This window comes from Rhipicephalus sanguineus, chromosome 7, assembly GCF_013339695.2.
Source record: "Rhipicephalus sanguineus isolate Rsan-2018 chromosome 7, BIME_Rsan_1.4, whole genome shotgun sequence".
Lineage (NCBI taxonomy): Eukaryota > Metazoa > Arthropoda > Arachnida > Ixodida > Ixodidae > Rhipicephalus > Rhipicephalus sanguineus.
This window is the reverse complement of record NC_051182.1, coordinates 71,152,771-71,157,069: the sequence shown is the minus strand read 5'-3', so window position 1 is coordinate 71,157,069 and position 4,299 is coordinate 71,152,771. Positions and strand designations below refer to the sequence as shown.

General features: G+C 50.3%; 1 protein-coding gene across 1 annotated transcript; it reads right to left on the bottom strand.

The window, feature by feature from the left end:
* Positions 1-293: 293 nt before the first annotated feature.
* LOC125759309 (uncharacterized) lies at positions 294-3,889 on the bottom strand. Its single transcript, XM_049417745.1, has 2 exons — positions 3,176-3,889; positions 294-471 (listed from the first exon to the last, which is right to left on the bottom strand). The coding sequence occupies exons 1-2, from the start codon at positions 3,867-3,869 to the stop codon at positions 392-394; spliced, it is 774 nt and encodes a 257-aa protein (XP_049273702.1). The 5' UTR covers positions 3,870-3,889; the 3' UTR covers positions 294-391.
* Between the last annotated feature and the right edge of the window lie 410 nt (positions 3,890-4,299).

Below are 4,299 nucleotides of genomic sequence, written 5' to 3'. Positions count from 1 at the left end.
GGCGGTGCGGTAGCAGACCTGGGAGGCTCACGAACCGGAAGGGGACGGGGGCTCGTAGGAGGGGCTTCGGACCCAGGGTCTGGAATTGAGCTGGGCACGAAACAGGGACGCTCACTGGGGCCTTCTTCGACACTCTCAAAGTAGCGCGGACGTAAATTGTCTACATGCGTGAACCTGTTTTCGGATCCTACGCGCACAAGGTACGTAACGGCACTGCACCTTCTTTCGATGACACCTATCAGCCACTTGGGATCACCTGGACGAAGGCCTTGGACCAGAACGCTTTCCCCCTCTTTGTAAGCTCTTTCCGACCCTCTTCTTTCGTCAACTTGGGCCTTTACTTTGGAGAACCGTTCTTCCATCCGTCTCTCCAGGTCTGGCTGTAGCATAGTCAGGCGAGTGCGGGGCGACCACGACAAAAACAGTTCTGCTGGTGTCTGCCCCGTGGTTGTGGTCTGCGTGTTCCGGTACCTGAACAGAAAGAGATCTATGCGGTGCTGTAGGGTCTTACTCTGGCCCGATGACCTTTCGTCGAGAAGCTGTCGCGTAAGATCCCGTTTCACCGTCTGGACGCATCTCTCGGCGCTTCCATTGGATGCGGGGTGGTAGGGAGGTGTTCTGGTGTGCCGCACTCCGTTCTTAAGCAGGAACTCTGTGAAACTCTTTGCCGTGAACTGAGGCCCGCTGTCCGTAACAACCTCCTCTGGAAGGCCATACGATGCGAACACCCCACGCAGCCTCTCGACGGTCTTCTCGGTCGTTGTTGAATTCATCACAAACACCTCCACCCACTTGGAGTGGGCATCCACCAGCACGAGGAGCCACTTGTTGTCTGCGAATGCAAAATCCAGGTGGATTCGCTGCCATCTGCGGCTCGGCCAACCCCAAGTTTGTAGTGGGGCCTTAGGTGAAGCGTTCTGCGTCAACTGACAAGTACAGCAACTTTTAACAACATTTTCAATATCTTGGGTTAACTGAGGCCACCAGACATAGCTGCGCGCGAGCATTTTCATGCGCGTAACTCCGGGGTGACCTTCATGACAAAGTGCCAATACTTGGTTACGCAAACAGTGCGGAACAATTACCCGATTTCCCCACGTAACACACTGCTGATCTACCGATAGTTCATACCGGCGAACAAAGTACGGTTCCAATTCACTATCAGTGACATGCGCAGGCCAGCCATTTCTCGTGTACCACAACACTTTCGATAGCACTCTATCAGTACTCGTTTTCTTGCTGATTATGTCAGCAGACAGTGGAAGTTCATTGACCACAGAGAAAAATTGTACGTAATCTGAGACATCTCGCTCATTCGCCAACGGCAACCGCGAAAGCGCGTCAGCGTTTCCCATGTTGCTGCCTTTACGGTACACCCATCTGTAATTGTACGCCGCCAGTAACAAAGCCCATCGTTGCATGCGCGCTGCAGACATTACTGGAACTGGTCTGCCGTGCCCCAGAAGGCTGGCTAATGGCTGGTGGTCCGAATAAATGACAAAACTACGCCCAAATAGGTATTTGTGGAACTTCTTCAGCCCAAAGACCACGGCGAGAGCCTCTTTTTCAATGTGAGCATAACCTTTCTCTGCTTTGCTCAGTGCCCTAGACGCATAAGCAATAGGTTTTTCCACCTTATCGATCTTATGAAACAGAATGGCGCCCACGCCATACATGGATGCGTCACACACCAGCCCTATCTCTTTCGTTGGGTCGTAGTATGTCAAAACGTTTCCTTCCGTCAACCACGTTTTACTTTGCTGGAACACTTGCTCTGCCTCACGGGACCACTCGAAGCCTTTTTCTTGGTTCAACACGTCATACAGTGGTCTGAGTCTCGTGGCCACGTGGGGAACGAACTTTGCATAATAGTTTATCAACCCTAAGTAAGCTCTTAACTGTGCCTCATTCGCAGGTGCAGGAGCCTCCGTTATAGCTTTTACTTTTTCCTCTGACGGGCGTATGCCCTTTTCGTCCAGAACGTGCCCCAAATACAAGACAGAAGTTTGAAAGAACTTACATTTCTCTTTTTTCAGTCGAATGCCTCTTTCTAGAAACCGGGACAGCACAATTTCCACTTTGTGGAAACATTCCTCAAAGGTAGCTCCTGCTATCAGCACGTCGTCTAGATAGCACGCTACCCGATCAAGTCCTTTCAACTCCTCATCCATAACTGCCTGGAAAATCGAAGGTGCACTCGTTATGCCATAGGGTAAGCGCGTATACTTGAATAAACCCAAATGCGTGTTGATCACGACTAGCGACTGCGCTTGGGGATGCAATTCCAGCTGCTGGTATGCAGTGGACAAATCCAACACCGTGAAATATTTGCAACCGGCCAGCTTTACAAACAGATCCTCAATCACGGGAAGGGGGTAATGATCAGTTCTTAGGCATGGGTTTAGTGTCACCTTGAAATCCCCACACACCCTGACCTGGTTGTTTGGTTTAGGCACCACTACTAGTGGCGTCGCCCATTCACTCTGCTGAACAGGTACTAACACTCCGGTTTTCACGAGGTTCTGCAGTTCCGAAGACACTGCTTCTTTAACTGCAAAAGGTACCGACCGCGCTTTACAAAAAACGGGTGTGCTATTCTCTTTAAGCACTAACTTAATGGCCCTGTTCTTAATTAGACCCAAGGTAGGCTCAAAAATCTTAGCATATTTTTCAAGCAACAACGCCACTTTGTCCAAGCAAACCCCATGCACACTAGCCCAGTCTAACTTCAGTGCTGACAGCCAGTCTCGCCCCAACAGCATAGTGTTAGTACTCTCGTTTGTTTTCACGACAATTAGCGGAAGTTGCTTGTGCTGACCATTGTGCTCTACGGAAACGTTTAGCTTCCCTTTTACCGTCAGCGGAGTGCCTCCGTAGGTTTTTAGCTTAAGACTGCATGGCTCTAAAGGTAGGCTGGGCCAGTATTTCTTGCACAGTGACTCTGGTACAATTGACACAGACGCCCCTGTGTCAATCTGCATGCGCACACTTTTCTGATCTAGCTTCAGGCAAATTTCGTAGAGTCTGGTGCGCCCCTCACAGGAATAGATATTGTACAGCACATGTTCACCCGCGTCACTTTCCTCGTCTATCACGTTCGCAGCGTCTCTACCTCTGTCCCTACACATCTTCGCTAAGTGTCCAACCCGTTTACACACCCGACAACGGTACTTGCGAAATTTGCAGATAGATGCTTCATGCTCTGAGCCGCATCGGAAACAGTGCAGTGGTTCCGCCCCCCTGGTGCCAGCAGGCATCCCCGAAGTTTCTTCTCTCCAGCGTGGTGGGCGTTTCCCGCTATCTGTTTTGCGGTTAAGGGCGCTGATCATTCCTTGCGCCGACTTGGGCTGAAAATCCTGGCTTTCTTTCCGGGCCAACTCGATACTCCTAGCGATATCGCAGGCCTCTTTAAAAGCCAGCTTGCTTGTCTTTAGCAGCTCTGCTTGTGTTTCTTTGTCACAAAGTCCTGCCACAAACCGGTCGCGCAGAGCGTCGTCCAGAAACGTTCCGAAATCACAGGATGTCGCCAACCGCTTCAGCTCTACAGCGAAGGCTGTCACCGCTTGCCCATCTTGTTGGAAACAACGATTGAATTTGAAACGCTCGGCAATCACGGAAGTTTTGGGAACGTACTGCTCTTTCAGTGTCTGTACTAACTGTGCGTACGTCTTGTTTTCTGGCTTTTCTGGCTCCAGCAACGTTTTCAGAGTTTTATAGGCCTTCTTTCCTATTGCCGTTATGAACACTGACACCTTCAGGTCGTCGCTCACCTGGGAGGCCTTCAGGAAGTGGTCGAACCGCTCCACGTAGGACTGAAAATCTTCGTCACCGTCCTCGATGAACTGATCAAACCTTCCCAACGTCGCCATCCTGCCTGTATCTTCGCAGCGCTTCGGAACCGCCGCTAATGGTGTCTTGTAGCCCAGTGGAATTCGGATCTCATCTTCGTCGCCAGTCTGTTGTAGCCTCGAGGGACGAGCAGAGCCAGAGTGGCCGTGAACGAGAACAGTAAGATGGTTTATTACTACATGAATACTGAGCACCAAAAGAACCTGAGCGCCCGGTTCACAGCGCTTATATAGCCATGAAGCACCGGCGCTATCAGCGTGACGTCACACTGGCTTCGCATGACACCACAGTTTGGTTAAATGATAAAATTGGACCTTAATATATTTTTGTTGTACTTTTTATTGTTTAGGTATGAGTAAAACGTTTTGAATAGGCAGCAGATTTCCACCTATGCAATCAGATCGACCACGATGGCTTTTCGCGTTGACAAGCTATGTGTACCTTTGTATA

Excerpts from the sequence above, each read along its gene's own strand:
- LOC125759309 (XM_049417745.1), bottom strand. The coding sequence starts at position 3,869 with ATGGCGACGTTGGGAAGGTTTGATCAGTTCATCGAGGACGGTGACGAA. Across the intron at positions 472-3,175 it reads AGCATCTATCTGCAAATTTC|GTACCGGAACACGCAGACCA; the intron begins GCAAGTACCGTT and ends CTTTCTGTTCAG.